Below are 18,041 nucleotides of genomic sequence, written 5' to 3'. Positions count from 1 at the left end.
GCCCTACTCCCCCGGGCGGCGGCGCCCGGCGCTGCAGCGGTCGCGCGCCCCGCCCCGCCCCGCCCCGCCCCAGCCTCGGCGGGCCCGGCCGGGGGAGGGGTCGCGGCGGCGGCGGCGGCGGCGGCGGCGTCAGCGGCGGCCGGGGTGGTGGGAGCCCAGGCGCCAGAGCAAGATGGCGGCGCGAGTACTGCACGCCCGCGGAGCGGCCTCGGCCGGCGGTGTCCTGCGGCGGGCCGCCCCCTGCAGCCTCCAGCCCGCGCTCCGGTGAGCAGCGCCGCCCTTTCCGGGAGCGGCCGGGGAGTGGCCGCCGCGGGGCGGAGGGCGCGGGGTCCCCCGGCGCGGGTCTCCGCCCCGGCCCGGCAGCGCTCCCTCGGGCAGGGCCGCCGGGGCTGCGGGGCGGCGGGTCCGAGGCCGCGGTCGGCCCGGCCGGGGCGGGCGGGAGCCTCGGCAGAGTCGGAGCGCGTTCCGGGCTTGCCGGGCTCAAGGTCACGACGGGGACGGCGCTCGGTGCCAAGGCCACGTCCGCGGGCCGTGCGGGCCCGGCCTGCGGGACCTTGACCCGGCGCCACCCGAGCGGTGGCCGAGGGCGCGCGCGCGGCTGGGGCCCCAGGCCCTGGCCTCGGCCTCCGGCTTCTCGCGGGCGCCCGGAGAAGGCTGTGCGTCCGCGCAAAGCCTCGATGTCTGCATCTGCAAATGGCAGTAGAGATACTACTTAACCTCGAAGGTGGTGAGGAAGAAATAAAATAACTCATCCGGGGTGAGCCCTCAGGGAAGCGCAGGGGAGTAGTGGGGAAGTCTCAGCACTACGAACAGTCTGACTTGCGTTGAAAAGTAGGTAACGGATCAAGAAGTATTTACAAGTTATCAACACTAAGTAGGCGTTGGGCTCAAGTTGAAACTTCTTCAAAACGCATTGGATTAAATATTCGGTTTAATTCATCCCTTTGACATCCATTCTTGTTTTCCATGTTCAAAAACCAACCTCATACTGACTTACACGTAGATTTGGCTTTCTTGTTTTCTTTACATTGGATAATTTAAACGTTATCTGTTTGTGGTTAAATAACGAGCCTCTAGAAAATTCACTTGTCACTTAACGAAAGAGTAAAGGGACTGCCTGTTTGTTAAACTCTTTACTATGAGCCAGAGAGTTTATTTAATCTAATCCTAGAAGCAGTCTTAGGTAACAGGATCTGCATTTTACAAACGAGATGGAACCTCAAAGAGGGTGAGACATCTAGCTAGAAAAGACATTTGAACTCAAGTTTATCAGGCCCAGCACCTTTCCTAGGACTGATGCCCAACTTGTATTTCCAAATTTGATGTGTATGTTTCCAAGTTGATTAACAAATCAACCTCCTTTTATTTTTATTCTGTTATTGAGCATCTACTGTGTCTTGTTTTTTTTCCCACACAGGTGATAAGAAACTGAAATTCATATTCTTTCCAAAGAGACAGCTGAGGCTGAAGGTGTTCACCCAACATAGTCACCTAAAGTACTCAAAGTCACAAAGCTAGTAAATTGGAGATTTGGACCAGGGTCTGCCCAGTACCCCCACTTCCTGCTGGGGCCAAATGCTCTTGAAACTGAAGCCCAACCTGTTGGCTCTTGGGATTACTCTCTCAGGCCCCCTGTATCTTTTGACTGCCTTAACTGTAGGAGTTTTTTGGGACTCAGTCTAGACCCAATTAATTCACTGATTCTACACATTTTGAATGTATACGATGTCTTTGAAGTCTTGTGGAACTCAGCATAATAGCCATGGTCACTATCCCCAGGAAGCCATGGCAGACGTAAAAATTCATATAGACTTAAAGATTGAGGTAGGTGGTAGGAGAGAAGATCAGGGAACCTACCCCGTGAGATCATGGAAGGCCTCTCCAAGAAGGTGCCATTAAGCTGAGACCTGAAGGGTCAGTGTGCAGGAAAGCCCTGACTGGGAAGGAATAAGGCATACCAGGAAACTCCAGAAAGGCCTAGGAAGATGGAACATAGGAGTGAAGGGAAGACGGGCCAGGTGGCAGGAAGCACGAGCCCCGTGATTCCAGGCCTTACAAGCCATTTTAGAGAGTTTGGATTTTATACTGAGCGCCGTGGAAGACATCCTTAAGGGTATACATTCTAGTGTGACATGATCTGATCTATGTCTTTAATTATCAGTCTGATTTTGGAAAGGAGACAGAATCAAGGGTAATGGCCAACTGGGCAGATGCTGGTGCCACTTACTGAAAGTCACTGGTTCCACAGGCATATGAGTGCCCACCATGTGCCAGGCGCTGTTGGGAAATATCAATGAATAAAGTTGTTGCCATCTGGGAGCTTGCTCGTAACTCAGAGGAGGAAGAACAGATACAGGGTGGGGAGAGGGGAATCCAGAGCACTTTTGAACCTGGTAAAATTTGAGATGGCTGTGAGCTATTCAGATGGAAAGGCATTTGGCCTGTTTGATCTATTTGACCCTCAAAGGAGATGTCTGGACTACAGGTTACATTTGGGAGTTGTTGGTATATAGAAATGCCAGATGTTGATAGATCCGTGAGTTTCATTATACTGTTTTGCCTTTAATTGAAATTTTTCTTAGTAAAACATTTTTTAAAACCATAGGAATGGAGAAGATTGCTTGAAGAGTGTGGATAGAGAAGGGGCTAAGAAACAGGCCCTGGGGTGTGTCAACATTCACAGGCTAGCCAAATTATGGAAAGAACCCAAATGCCCATCAACTGATGAATGGATAAAGAAGATGGATGGATGATAGATAGATAGATAGATACACATACACACAGTGGAATATTACTTAGGCTTCAAAAAGAATGAAATCTTGCCATTTGCAACAATATGGATAGAAGTAGAGGGTGTTATGCTAAGCAAATTAAGTCAGTCAGAGAAAGATACATAATTTCACTCGTATGTGGAATTTAAGACACACAACAGATGAACATAGGGGAAGGGAAGGAAAAATAAAGTGAGGTAAAAACAGAGGCAAACCATAAGAGAATCAAATACAGAGAACAAACAGGGCTGGGGGGTGGGCTAGATGGATGATGGACATTTAGGGGGGCACTTGTTGGGATGAGCACTGGGTGTTATATGTAAGTGATGAGTCAATAAATTCTGTTCCTGAAACCAATACTACACTGTATGTTAACTAGCTTGAATTTGAATTTAAAAAGAAAGAAGGGAAGGAAGAAAGAAGGAAGGAAGGAACATTCATTCATTCACAGGCTAGCTGTAGGAAGGAGAGGCAGCAAGGGAGACAGAAAGAGGAGCCAGCGAGGTCACTGTTTGTGGCAGTGCCCAAGGGGAGATATTTCAAGGAGGTGATGGTCAACTGTGCCAAATGCTGCTAAAAAGTTAGGATGACAGAAAACTGGATTTGCCAACAGGAGTCTGAGTGACCTTGTAAGAGGGATTTCGGAGGGGAAGGAGGACGCCTTCCCAGGAGACTTACTTGCCAGCTCTGCTCAGTGCCAGGCCTGGAGTTCCCTTTGCTTAGTGGACATTGCTCTAGTGTCCTACTGGTCCTTGAGATGCTTTTGTACCCAGAATTTAACTCATCTTCCTCCTACAGAACCTGCTTGTTCCTCCCGGGTTCTCTCCCCAGTAATGGTACATCTTCCATTTAGTGGCCCCAAACCCACCCCGTCTTGCTCTCTCCCAGCTAGCCAGCTGCCAGATCTGTCAGTTCTACCTCCAGCATGTCTTGACTCTATCTTCTCTCTCACCATTCCCCTACCTCAACTCTTGGCAACACTTGTCTGGAGTCCTATGAAGAGTAAGGACTTGAACCTGTTGGTGAAGGGGACAACTAAAGAATTCCGAGAAAGAATTTTTTCCTATTAGAAAGATCTCTATGACATGAACTTGGACTGGATGCTAATCCCATTTCTTTCCCACCCAACCCTACCCTTGCCAAGAAAAACTATAAAAGACATTTTGGGAACAACTGGGGACAGTTTTTGGTGTCTTTTTTTTTTTTTAAGATTTTCTTTATTTGACAGAGGGAGAGTGAGAGCACAAGCAGGGGGAGCGGCAGGCAGAGGGAGAGGGAGAAGCAGGCTCCCCGCTCAGCAGGCTCGATCCCAGGGCCCCAGGATCACGACCTGAGCGAAAGGCAGACGCTTAACCAGCTGAGCCACCCAGGCGCCCCTGGGGACAGTTTAATATATGAAATGGATATTAGATAGAATTATTTTCCTCAGATGTGAAAATCATATCATGGTTTTCTCTCTGTTCTTAGGAGGTGCATCCTGAAGCATTTAGGGATAAAGTATCATAGTGTCTATGCTCTGCCTTCAAACGGTTTGGTAAAAAGAAAAAAGCAAATATATATAGAAAGACTTAAAATGATAAAATGTTCATCATTTTTTCACCTACATGCAGGGTATAGAGGTCTTCATTATACTGTTCCTTCATCTCTTTGCAGTTTTTCTTTTATTTAAAGATTTTATTTATTTGAGAGAGTGTGAGGCACACAAGATTTGGGGAGGGACAGAGGGACAAGCAGGCTTCCCGCGGAGCAGGGAGCCCGATGCCGGGCTCGATCCCAGGACCCTGGGATCCTGACCTGAGCCGAAGGCAGACGCTCAACGACTGAGCCACCCAGGTGCTCCTCTGTGTAGTTTTTAAAAATGAAAAGTTAGGAGATAGCTCTCTGTGGCAGCAGGGTGGAAGACAGGTTTATTGGGGTGGCAGGGGGTTTGGTGGTGAGGAGGGGAGTCACCTAGTGACTACTTTCATACAAGACTCTTCTTTGGATCAGGCCCTTCAGCCTCCTCTGTCCCCCTCATGTCCTGCTATATTCACATACTCTTGGCTTTGGCAGGTTTGGTTCTGCTTCCTCTCTTGGGCGTCTGCCTGACAAGTGTTCCTCATCTTTCAAGTCTTCAGTTCAACAAGTGCTTCTTCAGAGAATTGGTTCATGTCTCCCCCCAGGCCAACTTAGACTCCATTTCCTCCGCCCCCACCGATGTCACAACCACTACCGTATGTGTCCATCGAGGACTTACCTCCCGTTGGGCTGTGATCATGGTTGTCCATCCGCTCTCACCAGCAGACAGCTCTGTGAAGTCAGGGCCGGGTGTACTCATCTTTATAGCCTCAGCCTGGCCCAGTGCTTGGCAGGTGCGATGCACAATCAGTAGATATTTGGTGCTCAAATGAATGAAATCCATTTTACCACTGCAGCCTCATCCTGTGGTCTCAGTGTTAAATGTATTTCCCATCTGTGGTTTGCTCCAACTAAATCACAACACTGTCTAGACACCTAGTCAGGGCCCATGTCTTCTGCATTTCACCTCAGGAATATCTTTTGAAGGTATTCCTTCCCTTTCATTCCTACCACCATAATCGTAACCCAAAGTCTTGGGTTACGGGGCTTGGGTCCATTCGTCCATCCAGTGAGTACTGAATGCGTCAGCCAGCAGGAAGCCCAGGAACCATGCCCCCTGCCTTTATTGTTGTCCACCCACCACACCGCTGCCAGGCTGCTTTTCACAAACTTGCTAGCATTGCACCACATACAGGATAAAATCTGGCTGATGGGCATGGTACGCAAGAGCCCAACCACTCTGCCCCCTTGCCTTCCCATTGTTCTCTCACCGTCCTCCCACACCCTGTTCTCCTGCCTTACTGAACTCTTTGCTGCTCCAGAAATATTCCATACGGTTTCACGACTCCATGCCCCTGGACATGTTGTTCCTTTCGACTGGGATTATCGCCTGCCTTGTCCACCAGTCTGTGTTGTCTTCCAAGACAGAGCCAGAATGTCAGCTGGAGTGCCTCTCCTCACAGGCCAAGCCAATGGTTCATTCCCTTGACCTGCCACAGTGTGCACGCGCGCGTGTGTGTGTGTGTGTGTAAGTCTATAGTATCTGAGACCACTCAATGTTTACTGTGTTTTTCCTATGAGACTGAATAGGCGAAGCATCTGGTTCACCTTTATATCCACAGAGCCTGGCACATAGTGCTTATTTCTTTTTTTTAAGATTATTTATTTTAGAGAGAAAGCATGCAGTGGGGAGAGGGAGACAGAGTCTCAAGCAGACTGTGCTCTGATTGGAGCCCACCGCGGGGCTCTGTCTCACCTGAGATCATGACCTGAGCCAAAACCAAGAGTCGGACACTTAACCCCCTGCACCACCCAGGCACTCCATGGCACATAATGCTTATTCTATTTAAAGTCTAATATTCTGTGGGGTGCCTGGCTGGCTCAGTTGGTAGAGCATGCAACTCTTGATCTCTCCAGCCCCCACGTTGGGTGTAGAGATTACTTAAAAATAAAATCTTGGGGAAAACACAATAAAAATAAAGTCAAATATTTTGTAGAGTGTACTGCCCCCCACCCCACCCTCTGTAAAGTGCCACGCAGCATATGTATAATGTTATAAAGACTGCTGATCGTGCTGTTTGTCACTCAAAAAAGAACCCCCGCCCGGATCTTATCACCCTGACAGCTGTTGGCATAGCTGCTTCTGCTGTCTTCTGTGATTCAGCTTGGACAGCTAGGTGGACTGGGCACATTAGTCAGCTCTGGTCACCTGACACTGAAAAGATTTCAGCTGTACTGGGGATTGAATGAGATGACATAGACATGCTACCTAATTCAGTGCGTAACAGGAAGTATGTATTTATTAATTTGTAATCCCCTAAAACTGCAAAGGAGGAAAAAAAATACCTTGGGATCTTTTCCCTTCCAAATTTAGTTTGCCAATATACCTATATGCCTTTCCTGTAAAGGACTCTCTAAATGTGCACTTTTATAGCTAATTTTAAGTATAATAATAATGTGTGTATATGGAAAATTTGTCAAATAGTCCAGAAGGCTATACAGTGAAAAGGAAAAACTCTACTCCCACCCCAAGCCCAGTCACATTCCCCAGATATCACTACTATTAACAGTTTACTTCGTGTATTTATGGCAGAGTTCTGTACCTGCTTTTTCCACATAATTTATTTTCAGAAATATCAACATATCAGTGCATGTAGATCTACTTCATTCTTTTTAATGGTTGCATTCTATTCCAATTTTGGATATTCCAAATTTATTTGACCAGTCCCTCCCTGTTAATGGATATCTAAATTGCCTATACCAGGAAAAAACTGGAAACAAGGTGCTAATAAAGGTTCTGTTTATAAAGTATTAAATGTAGAAATTAAATATCTGTATGTACACATGATGCATGTCTACGCATTTCTGGAATTAACTGTTAGTAGTGGTTGCTTTCGTGAATATTTGTTACTTTAAATGAAATTCCCTAATGCTGATATTTTTAGAAACTTTCATTGTACCCCTTTCTTAATTCATAATAGTTATTCCTAAGCTCTTACAATTTATTTAACCATCCCCCAAATTTTGAAACACAGTTTCTGTCTAGTGAACTTAAAATCTAAAATAAAAAACAGGAATTATATAGTCTTATTAAAAAATCTTAAAGCTTTCTACTTTGTATATCACTAATTTTATATGCTTGCCATTGTGCTTCATGATATTATTAAGCAGATATCCCAAAACGTGATATGTTTAAAACACTTAAACAAATTGGCAAAATGTTTTTATTGACATAAATTTTACTGTGGTCATTTGGAGAATTGCCGCCTTCAGAATTTATTTATATAATCAGAATAAATTGAAAACAGAAACAAACACTATATGGTTTTGGGTTTTGCTAAAAGGCTAATTTATGTATAATTCTTTTAATTTTAAAAGTTTGTTTTTATTGAAAAAGTTTTAAAAACAATTTTTTAAACTTTTACCATATGTCAGGTGCTGTCCTAAGTGCTTTAAGCGATTTTACTATGGGGCTAACTATGTCCTTAAAAAATACAAAAGAGGGGCACCTGGGTGGCTCAGTCGTTAAGCGTCTGCCTTCCGCTCAAGTCATGATGCCAGGGTCCTGGGATCGAGCCCCGCATCGGGCTCCTTGCTCAGCGGGAAGCCTGCTTTTCTCTCTCCCACTACACCCCCCCCCCACCCTGCTTGTGTTCCCTCTCTCGCTGTGTCTCTCTCCGTCAAATAAATAAATAAAATCTTAAAATATATATATATACACACAAAAGTAAAAGCAAAGCATAAAGAATATGGTCAATGGTACTATAAGATGTAACACATATGGACATACATGGTAGCTACACTTGGTGAAATAGCATAATGTATAAACTTGGAAACAAGGCGCTAATAAAATTTCTTGTGCATTCAACTTTGTGCACTTGTCTAAATACTGCCTGTAAGACAAAACTCCTAGTACAATTATTGGGCTGAAAGGCTTACACAGATTTAATTTTGATGCAGATAATGCTACACTGCCCTCTAGGGAGATTTGGAATCCGACTAGCAAGCGAATGGAACTTAAACGTGCACTTAAAAGTTCATAGTTAAAGTGTAGTTTGTTATATATATATATATATAGTTAAGTCAAATTTATCCTCGCTTTCTAACAGTTTGGTAGAAATTATAAAATGAAAATGAGAAAATGGTGTGTCGGGGGCGCCTGGGTGGCTCAGTCGTTAAGCGTCTGCCTTCGGCTCAGGTCATGATCCTGGGGTCCTGGGATTGAGCCCCGCATCAGGCTCCCTGCTCCGCGGGGAAGCCTGCTTCTCCCTCTCCTGCTCCCCCTGCTCGTGTTCCCTCTCTCGCTGTCTCTTTCTCTCTCTGTCGAATAAATAAATAAAATCTTTAAAAAAAAAAAAGTGTGTCAATGAAATTTATATTCTTAAATTTGGTGTATATATATATTTATTGGAGAGAGAGAGCCAGAGAGAGAGAGCACAAGCAGAGGGAGCAGCAGAAGGAGAGAGAGAAGCAGCTGTCCACCGAGCAGGGAGCCCAATGCGGGGCTCGATCCCAGGACCCCGAGATCATGACTTGAACCGAAGGCAGATGCTTAACCAACTGAGCCACCCAGGCGCCCCGATATAATTTTTTTAAAGAAAGAATTTATTTCTTTTTCCCTGTATATTTTCACACTTATTTATTGTGCTAGAGGATACATAACATAAAACTTGCCATTTTAATCATATTTGTGTACAGTTCAGTAGTAACATTAAGTAAATTCACACTGTTCCGCAACTATTACCACCATCTATCTCCAGAACTTTTTCATCTTCCCAAACTCTGTACCAGGTAAACAATAACTCCCCGTTCTCCTCTCGCCTTATCTTCTAGCGACCACTATACTACTTTCTTTCTCTGTGAACCTGACTACTCCAGGTTACCGTATATATTTTTTCTGTATCAGAAATTGTTTTGGAGGAGGGAAAAACACATAGCAGAAATGGCAAAGATAAATATGTACTCTCTGTGAAAAGATGTTCAAACTCACTCATCAAGGAAATGCAAATCAAAACCACAATGAGATATCACCTTACACCTGTCAAAATGTCTAGCATCAAAAAGATAAGCAATAACAAGTGTTGGCAAGGATGTGGAGAAAAGGGAACCCTCATGCGCTGATGGTGGGAATGTAAATTGGTTCCGCCATTGTGAAAAACAATATGGAGGGTCCTCAAAAAATTAAAAATAGAAATGCCAAGGGGAGTAGGAGGTTTAAGGCTTGCAGTTATGGAATGAATACATCACAAGGATGAAGGGTACAGCATAAGGAACATAGGGAAAAAGAAAAATACCATACAATCTAGTAATTCCGCTACTGGGTATTTAACCAAAGAAAATGAAAACACTAATTTAAAAAGATACATGCACCCATATGTTTATTGCAGCATTATTTACCATAGCCAAGATAGGGAAGCAACCCAAATGTTTATCAATAGGTGAATGAATAAAGAAGATGTGATATGTATAGATATACATATGTATACACAATGGAATGTTATCCAGCCACAAGAAAAGAATGAGATGTGACAACATGGTGGAACTGAAGGGTATTGTGCTAAGTAAAATAAGTCAGAGAAAGACAAATACCATACAATTTCACTTATATGTGGAATCTGAAAAACATAACAAATGAACAAAGAAATAAACTCTTAACTATAGAGAACAAACAGGTAATTACCAAAGAGGACGTGGGTGGAAGGGGGGATGGGCAAAATAGGTGAAAGGAATTAAGAGGTACAAACTTCCAGGGGCACCTGAGTGGCTCAGTTGGTTAAGCGTCCGATTTTGGTTCAAGTCATGATCTCAGGGTCATGAGATCAAGCCCCATGTCGGGCTCTGCACTCAGCACACAGCCTGCTCGGGATTCTCTCTCCCTTTGCCCCCTCCCCACACTCAGTCTCTCTCTCAAATAAATGAATAAAATCTTTAAAAAAGAGGTACAAACTTTCAGTTATAAAATAAGTCACAGGGATGCAAACTACAACATGGGGAATATAGTCAATAATATTGTAGTAATGCTGAATGATGACAGATGGTAACTGCACTTATATAGCTTAATGTATAGAATTGTTGAATCAATATGTTGTATGCCTAAAACTCGTATGCCTGAAACTCATGCCAACTATACTTATAACTTAAAAAAAAAAAAAAATAACTCTCTTAGGAGAACCACAGGTTACATCTCTGACACTTTACTCCTGCTGTTTAGATTGCATGCTATCATAATGGAGAGTGGACACTTTGTGGTATCCCAGGTTCTGTAACAGTGCCTAGAACAGGTGCTCAAGGTATGTTTGCTGAGTGGATTGATTTTATGAAAACAATGTACTGTGTGACATTATCTAAAGATGCTGAAATCTTGGGCGCCTGGGTGGCTCAGTTGGTTAAGCGACTGCCTTCGGCTCAGGTCATGATCCCAGGCTCCTGGGATTGAGTCCTGCATCGGGCTCCCTGCTCAGCAGGGAGTCTGCTTCTCCCTCTGACCCTACCCCCTCTCATGCTCTATCTCATTCTCTCTCTCAAAATAAATAAATAAAATCTTTAAAAAAAAAGAATATATCTAATAAGATAGGTGTAGGATTTTTTAAAAAAAATAAAGATGCTGAAATCTTCATACTGCTCACGGGACTGAAATTTTTATATTTGTTATTCCATAGGAGATTGACGTCCTCCAATAATAGACCTCGAGAAGACAGCTGGTTAAAATCCTTATTTGTCCGGAAAGTTGATCCAAGAAAAGATGCTCACTCTAATCTCCTAGCCAAAAAGGAAACAAGCAGTCTATACAAATTGCAGTGTGAGTGATAGGTTTGCTATCTTCATAGTTGACTTTTTTCCCTTTGTTCGTAAGTTTATCGTTGAATTTTCTTTTGTTTCAGTTCACAATGTTAAACCGGAATGCCTAGAAGCATACAACAAAATTTGGTGTGTATACCAAACTATCCTTTACTTGGGGAAAATTAACAATTTGAATATGTGTTGGTTCAACTAACACTTGATAGCAGAGTGAGATCTTTGATCCCTCTTCTTGAAGCTGAATGTTCAGAGGCTCTTAAGTTGAGCTCTGTGTGGGATTGCCAAAGGCATCTTGATTTTTAGGACTCACATGGCTAACTCATCACATAAGCTCTCAGACATTAAAATGTTCTAGACTCTTAAGGTTGGAAGGCACCTTATAAGTCTGTCTAGTCCATCTACTCATCCGTGCTTGAGTCCTTTCTGCAGACCTTCCTGACTGGTGTGTTTAAGTACATTCATACATTCCATCTCTGGATAGCTTTGCATGTTAGGAATTAGAACTCACATCCCTGTGATCTCTGTTGTTTCCAGTTTTACCTCTTAGTAAAATTGCCACATCAAAGTCCTGTATGTATTTGAATATAGCCACCATTTCTTCTCAAGTCTTCATTTGCCAGGATTTAAGTCCCTTTGGCAGATTTTCATATGATAATGAGATCCATATGCTTTTATAGAATTTGTAAACTTTACGACCAAAGAGAAAAGTGTATTCGGTCTTAATTAAGCTAACAAATTGTATTTTAACGATCAGTTGTGAGCAAACATCATTAAGAAGCATTTTTTTACCTTTCATATCTGCTACTTTCATGAGAAAGCAAATGATTTTGTCATCAGAATCAGCATAATTATCAGATGCAAAAATCTTTTGTTGTTTTATTTTGGGAGGTGATTTATGAAATATAACATTAGCATAGAGTTTCTTAATCACCTCAGCACAGTTCTCTTTATTAAAAAATGTCCTAAAACAAAGCAGATGCTTATTTCTAAATCTTTGTTCATAAAATGAAATTTCCTGTCTGTGCTAATGTTTCCCTGGATTATCTTTCCTGTCCTGTTTGTATCACTTCATCGCCTGTCTCAGATTTTCATTTCCTATCTATTCATATTTCCATTTGGATGTCTTCCTCCCCCTTCAAATTCAACATGTAGAATCACCTGGCCCTTCCTGCTCCCACATGTGTCAGTCACCATGGTTTTATTTAACTTTTCCTTAGTTCTTTGCATTTGGTTGCTAAGAGCTGTGCATTCCTCATTTGACTTGCATTTTGGTTCTGTTTCATTTCCTTCTCCATCTCCCTCTCCCAGCCTGTTGAGCCCCATTTCTGAGTAACCTCCTTGCTGACTGCCGTCCTGGCCTCAAGGTTATACCCGTACGTTACCCCACACCCAGTCCGTTACGTATAAGTTTGTCAAAATGATCTCCCTGAAGTTCTCCTTTTTCCTTCATCATGTTTTTTTCTTTTCTCTGAAACTTTCAGCAGCTCTCTGTTTTCAGTGCATCAAGACTTAACTCCTGCCTGGTTTTTAGGGGCCCCAGTGATGAGGTTCTGCCCAACCCAGCCAGTTCTGGGTACAAGGACTACCTGCCTTACAGCCTTCATTCATGTAAGGAAAGCCAGGGCTTCCAAGAGCAGCTTTGGAGTCCCCAACAAAGAAGATACGACTTTGTATTGGTGAATAACCTAGGCCTCACCGTCAGGCCCCAGCCCCTTTCTGGACCCCACATGGGTCATCCGTACAGATTTTCTTCTACATTGGCTCTCATTCAGGGTTGTTTATGTCATGACAAAAAAGGAAAGCCAGGGGCGCCTAGGTGGCTCAGTTGGTTGGGCGACTGCTTTCGGCTCGGGTCGTGATCCCGGAGTCCTGGGATCGAGTCGATCGAGTCCCACATCGGGCTCCCGGCTCAGCGGGGAGCCTACTTCTCCCTCTGACCCTCTCCCCTCTCATGCTGTTTCTCTCTCTCTCTCTCTCAAATAAATAAATAAAATCTTTTAAAAAAGAAAAAAAAAGCCATTTCCAATAACTTCACATAATCCATCTTTCCCCACCCCTGATTTCCATCAGTCCCATGTTATTTCTAACATAAATCTTTTTTGACCTGTACAATGATCACACCGTGTGTATGGCATTTCAAAAAATACACATGGTGTGGTCATTGTACAAGGTCATGAAAATGTACAGGTTTTCATTTAGTTAGACATAAGACCATTCTGAGCTTTTCTCTGTTAACTGCATATACACTCAGTTCTAGTGCCCCAGCCTCTGGTGGTGATCACGAACTTAATTTTCACTCAGTGTCAGCAGATAGTTCGATCAGGTTCCATTTCTGACCCTTGATATCCTTTTGCATTTATTGTTGAATCTGTATTGTACTTTTTCATTATAATTTTTCTATTCAAAAAGTGTGCAGGTTTTAGCTTTTATTTTGGGATGGCACAGTTCTGTCTCTTCCTTTTGCCTTGCTCTGTACACTAGAATCTGTACCATAGGAAGGTTTCCCTGGAGCCAAGCTCTGGCACGTCTGTGAAATTAATACACAGCCATGACTGTCACAGTTCTGCCGCTAGTGCTGCACAATCACTGGTAATGAACTTGGGGGTGTGCGACATGGGACTGTATGATCCTTCTCAAGTCCCGTCAGCTGGTTGACTTGAATAGAACCTAATTTAGGCTCCATGCTAAATCTTTAATTTGGGTTCCTCTGCCATGTTGATGCCCTTGGGGACTGTTAGAGCTGGGCTGCTTCCAGACTGTGTTGGGTTCTAGCTCTGTCTTCTTCTTCCCTCCTGCAGCCAGTTTGTTCTCTGCCCCTGCCACCTCTGCCTGCTCATGCCACTTCTGTGGCCCCCTGTCTTAAACATCACTTCCTGCTCTTACTTCTTCTTCCATGCTCTTTTTCTACTTTTCCTGTTTCTCCCCTTTCCATTTTGGGAACGAGCAGAGCTTAGCTCTTAGAAACTTCACCATTCCTAGGTACTTCTTTTTTTTTTTTTCCTGAAATAGCAAACAGTAGACCCATGTAGTTCCTGGAATCCTGGGACCTTTGGCTCTTCTTTATCCATTTTTATCACTATACTTGAGTTGTTTACTTTCTTCTAGGTAGTTGGGGTAACAGAAACCTAAGCCTCTGATAAGTGGGGTATTAGAGTGCAGTTGAATTCAGCTAAAAGGTTAACTCTGCACGTATTTTTATCACAAATATTTCTGAGGTCAGTTGTCAGAAGAGAGTAGATGGCCTTTTTCCTATTGTTGATCATGTGTTGGACCTGCTGTAATCTTGTCAGTTGTTTAATTAGTGTTGCTGTTTCTTCTCTTTAAGTCAAGAGGTGTTGCCAAAGATTCATGAAGATAAGCATTACCCCTGTACTTTGGTGGGGACTTGGAACACGTGGTATGGCGAGCAGGATCAAGCTGGTAGGAAGCAGAAGTCTTTGGAATAAACACTTGTTCCCTAAGCCTTTGCTGTTAACAACTTAAATAATATTCAATTTAATGCTTGTTTTTATAATCAAAGCTTTCCAAGTCTCAGTCTAGTTTTGTGGTTAAAGTAGTTTCTCCAGTAATTCAAAAACTACTTTTTTGTTGTTGTTTTAACATTTGAATCCATTATTGAAACTTTATGGTGTAACTCATATGCCAACACATGGCACATTACAATTTTGTATTAACATTATGTGTATTAGACTATTTTCAAGGTAGGAGTATCGTGAAACTCTAAATGTATGTTATTTTTCAAAATATATTTCAGTCCACCTCTGGAGGTATGAAGGAGGCTATCCAGCCCTCACAGAGGTCATGAGTAAACTCAGAGAAAATCAGGTAATGATTTTGAAAAATGTTTATTTATTCAGACTAATGATATAATAAATGATAGTACAGAATTAAATGACTCTTTTCTGTCCTTGTTTTTTTAACAGTAATAAACTTCTTTGTAGTAAAAGTTTTATTATTTGGATTCTTGAAGCTGTATTGAAACATAATTAACCAGTTGTAGTACTATTAACATAACAATTCTTATTGTAAAAGTCAGTTGTACTTTGAAACTGCTGAGCTGGTACTTTGATGCCAGTAAATCAGCATGGTAGACACAGTCCGCCCTGGGTTACCTAAACGCACATCAGCTTCGGGAACCGCCAACCACATAGTCTCTCCCTGGGGCTGACTTCCATCTCCTCCCCCTCCCTTCAGTAATAGGTGCAGGTCAGGGAAGAGAATTTTAACAGCCATATGTTATTAGGAAAGAAAACCTTTTGTGTAGATTCCCAGTCCAAATATAAGTGGCTTTTGGACCATCTGGTATTTTGTAGTCTCTATGTCACTTCTATTAAAATGTTGTCAGACACCATTAGGAGAACTTAAAAATGTAGGAAATTAAATTTGCCTACATTGTTACTGAAATAATTAGGATGGCCATGAAGTTTGTCATCTAAATCTGGACACTTTTGAGAGTGAAAGTGAGTGCTTATAGTTATTATGTTGGTTCAACAAAATGTAAACCAGGGCTATCTCGGGCCACCTGGGACCCTTTTTTATGATAGTATTCTATTATAGGAGGAACATAAATGATACTAAAATGGGTTTATATGTAAATATTAGCGGATATCATGAGCACTTTTTTTTCCCCCTCTAAGGAATTTGTGGAATTCCGCAAGGCAAGAAGCAACATGCTTCTCTCTAGGAGGAATCAGCTGCTGTTGGAGTTCAGTTTCTGGAATGAGCCTGTCCCACGGTCAGGACCTAATATATATGAACTCAGATCTTACCAGCTCCGAGTAAGTACTGAAATATGGGATAATGGCCCTCTCATTCTTCTGTGAGGAGGCGTGAGCACCCCTTAGTGCCAGCAACAAAAGTTGAGTTTACATTTTTTTTTTAAAGATTTTATTTATTTATTTGAGAGAGAGAGAGAATGAGAGACAGAGAGCACGAGAGGGAAGAGGGTCAGAGGAAGAAGCAGACTCCCTGCCGAGCAGGGAGCCGTCCCGCGACTCCAGGATCATGACCTGAGCCGAAGGCAGTCGCTTAACCAACTGAGCCACCCAGGCGCCCTGAGTTTACATTTTGTGATGTGTGTTTGGCATAATATTTTAATCGGTTTGTTTTCTTTTCTGTCCAGTCCCTCTCTTCTTTCCTTTTTTTTTTTTTTATCTTCTTCGCTCTCATTCCTTCTCTTCTGCTAAGCTCTTTTGTTTTTTATAATCTTCCATATAATGTTTATTATTTGACATTTTCCATGTAGAATTGCTGTTTTTAAGAGGAGAGACCTAACATGCAGGACTAGCTGTAACATGTGGCATTTGCTGTAATTGAACTAGAGCAACTAATAAATGTGAGACTGTGGAATAAATTACACGGCACTGTAAGAGTCGAAGGGAATGATATTTTGTAAGACTTTCATGTTTCCCCACTAAGTGACTACTAGAAAGAAAGCCCCAGATAGCAACATAACAACATTATTAAAAGGAGTACATTGCAGTGGTAGGTCTTAGTAGTCTAAGATTCACCATTATATGGGAAAAAATAGGGATTCAGTTAAATTGGATTTTTTAAAAACTTCACGATAAAGTCTGAATGGATACCAACAATTTAATCATAAGTTCAGTACGTCTGGAGGATGGGCCTAACTATGGTTTTGATAACCATAATTGGATGACTTACTGTAAATATTGCCTTCTTATATGAATTAGAGTAGAATATTACTCCTACTATGGGATAGAAATGAGCATGGTAAATAATATTAATTTGTTTCCTTTTTTATTTGTTACACTTCCCATTATTAAAAGTAATTTTTAAGTTAGTTTTGTCATTTGATATTTTTATACTATTTCCAAATTTCTTCACAGAAGAACTAACAAACCAAAATCCAAATCTCTTTTCAGCCAGGAACTATGATTGAATGGGGCAATTACTGGTGAGTATATTCCCAAATGATGAGTTTGCAATCTTATTAATAGATTATTTTAGGTCATAGTGTTAATTCTAGAAATAAAATCTGGGGATAAAGCTATGACTTGATACTAGACTGCTTTATTTGATGTTTCTATTATCAAATTTTTTGAACATACACAAAACTAGAGAGAATAATACTGTGGATCTCTCCACCTTCCATACCCACTACTTAGCTTCAGACATTACCAGCACATGGCCAACCTTGCTTAGGTCTAACTCTCCCAACCCAGATTATTTGAAGGTAAATCCTGAATAATATGTCATTAAATTGAATTTTTTAAGAATTTCACAATAAAATAATATGTCATTTCATCCATAAATATTATATATATATATATATATGAGAGGTAAGGATTCTGGGTTTTTTTAAAATAAAACCCCAATGTTGTATTAGGTTATTTCATATTCTTCTTGGATATTACCTTTTTTGGAATGTTGGGGGCTTTTTTGTTGTTGTTTTTTTTTTAAGATTTTATTTATTTATTTGACAGAGACACAGCGAGAGAGGGAACACAAGCAGGGGGAGTGGGAGAGAAAGAAGCAGGCTCCCCATGGAGCAGGGAGCCCGATGCGGGGCTCAATCCCAGGACCCTGGGATCATGACCTGAGCCGAAGGCAGACGCTTAACGACTGAGCCACCCAGGCGCCCCTGAGTGTTGTTTTTGTCATATAAACAGCACCACAGTGACACAGTTGCTTGTTTTTTTCTTCATTTAAGTAGCAAAGTACCAATTTTTCCCCAGACTGATCTATAAATTCACCACAATCCCAGTCAAAACCCCAGAAGGCTTCAGAAATGCAAAGGACCCAAAAGAGCTAAAACCACCTTGAAAAAGAAGAACAAAGTTGAAGGACTCACACTTCTCAATTTCAAAACTGACTACAAAGCTAGAGTAATCAAGACAGTGTGGTACTGCATAAGAACAGGCATACAGATCAATGGAACAGAAGTGCAAGTCC

The 18,041-nt window shown here is 42.3% G+C and overlaps 1 protein-coding gene across 1 annotated transcript in view; it reads left to right on the top strand.

The window, feature by feature from the left end:
- Window positions 1–87: 87 nt before the first annotated feature.
- NIPSNAP2 (nipsnap homolog 2) overlaps window positions 88–18,041 on the top strand; it is a 29,785-nt gene continuing 11,831 nt past the window's right edge. The window contains exons 1-7 of the mRNA XM_025864750.2: window positions 88–264; window positions 10,988–11,127; window positions 11,210–11,255; window positions 14,452–14,546; window positions 14,881–14,951; window positions 15,764–15,904; window positions 17,012–17,043. Coding sequence (XP_025720535.1) covers window positions 173–264; window positions 10,988–11,127; window positions 11,210–11,255; window positions 14,452–14,546; window positions 14,881–14,951; window positions 15,764–15,904; window positions 17,012–17,043 — 617 coding nt within the window. The 5' untranslated portion in view covers window positions 88–172. The remainder of the gene's footprint in view (window positions 265–10,987; window positions 11,128–11,209; window positions 11,256–14,451; window positions 14,547–14,880; window positions 14,952–15,763; window positions 15,905–17,011; window positions 17,044–18,041) is intronic.

The sequence above is a fragment of the Callorhinus ursinus genome, unplaced genomic scaffold (genome assembly GCF_003265705.2).
Source record: "Callorhinus ursinus isolate GAN/ISIS: 27379988/994484 unplaced genomic scaffold, GSC_fseal_2.0 scaffold55, whole genome shotgun sequence".
Lineage (NCBI taxonomy): Eukaryota > Metazoa > Chordata > Mammalia > Carnivora > Otariidae > Callorhinus > Callorhinus ursinus.
Note: the sequence above shows the minus strand (reverse complement) of the source record. Positions and strands in the feature narration are given on the sequence as shown.